This window comes from Uranotaenia lowii, chromosome 3 (assembly GCF_029784155.1).
Source record: "Uranotaenia lowii strain MFRU-FL chromosome 3, ASM2978415v1, whole genome shotgun sequence".
Taxonomy (NCBI): domain Eukaryota; kingdom Metazoa; phylum Arthropoda; class Insecta; order Diptera; family Culicidae; genus Uranotaenia; species Uranotaenia lowii.
In genome coordinates, this window is record NC_073693.1 from 318,382,735 (window position 1) to 318,383,746 (window position 1,012).

General features: G+C 45.7%; 1 protein-coding gene across 1 annotated transcript in view; it reads right to left on the reverse strand.

Annotated features, from left to right (window-relative positions):
* The window catches only part of LOC129753772 (uncharacterized), a 31,597-nt gene continuing 30,585 nt past the window's right edge, over nucleotides 1-1,012 (reverse strand). The window contains exon 3 of the mRNA XM_055749620.1: nucleotides 1-215. Within this exon, the coding sequence (XP_055605595.1) occupies nucleotides 1-215 (215 nt within the window). The remainder of the gene's footprint in view (nucleotides 216-1,012) is intronic.

The following is a 1,012-nucleotide window of genomic DNA, read 5'->3' on the forward strand; positions in this document are numbered from 1 at the left end:
TCAAGCGCTCGCTGATTGGTCTTGATCTCGTTTCACCAGACTTCTGGAACTAGTTGCCGTCATTTTGATGAGCAATCTGGAAGGTTTTCCAAGGAGCTGCGCCCCCTGAGGTGACTTCCGTTGTGATTCGCCGATGTGGCTGGCGAAGTGTTGCCAGGATGCCAATGTGCTTGATGAGAACCAAGCAAGCTTGCCGGTCACCGGACCTCCGGATCCTGCTGATGTAGAACGACTAAGAACTCACTAGCTGCGCCCAATAATGTAGTATCACCGGAAGTAAAACAAAAACCCAATTAGTTTTCCAATTTTGCTCATGGCTTCTTTTTAGTGTTGCGTATTCGATATGGGGTCTTCTAGCTTTGGGGATACTTCTGGTGCTTTGTTCTCCGCGTTTGGATGGGACTACCTGATTGGCTTTGCAAATGGATCAACTCTTACATATCTCGTTACAAAATGCAATTTCGCCAGCACTATGGGGATAACAACCAGGTTAGCAACACGTTGTTTCGAGCTTTGAGGTTAACTCACAGATGTTTTGCGGCTCTGTTTTTATTGCACCTTTCGATGGTTCGCGACCTTGCGAACTTAAACCACGGATGGTTCTTCAACCAGCACTGGCCTGTTTGACCGGCGGAACAACATGGCAAGAATGAAATTGCGTAAGCGGACTTTGCTCTTTTTGGATGGTCGTTGCGGATACTTTTCGCGGGTAACCTTTGGAGGCTAGAGGATGACCTCCTGGTGCGCTGGTTCAACCTGTCCGGATCACGTGAACACCACTTCCTGTTCTTTTTTTTTCTTCCACTGAGGAATAGCACGACCGCCCAATTCCTCTTCACACGCAACTTTCGTTTTCTTTTTCTTTTGCACTGAAGAAAATTGAATTGTAGGAATTCGTGTTTCTTTGACACTTTCGCTGTTGCACGAGGAGTCTCCTAATTCGTACAAATACTCTTCATGAATAACTTCATGAATGTGTGTTGAATACATGATTGACTAATTAATGTTACAG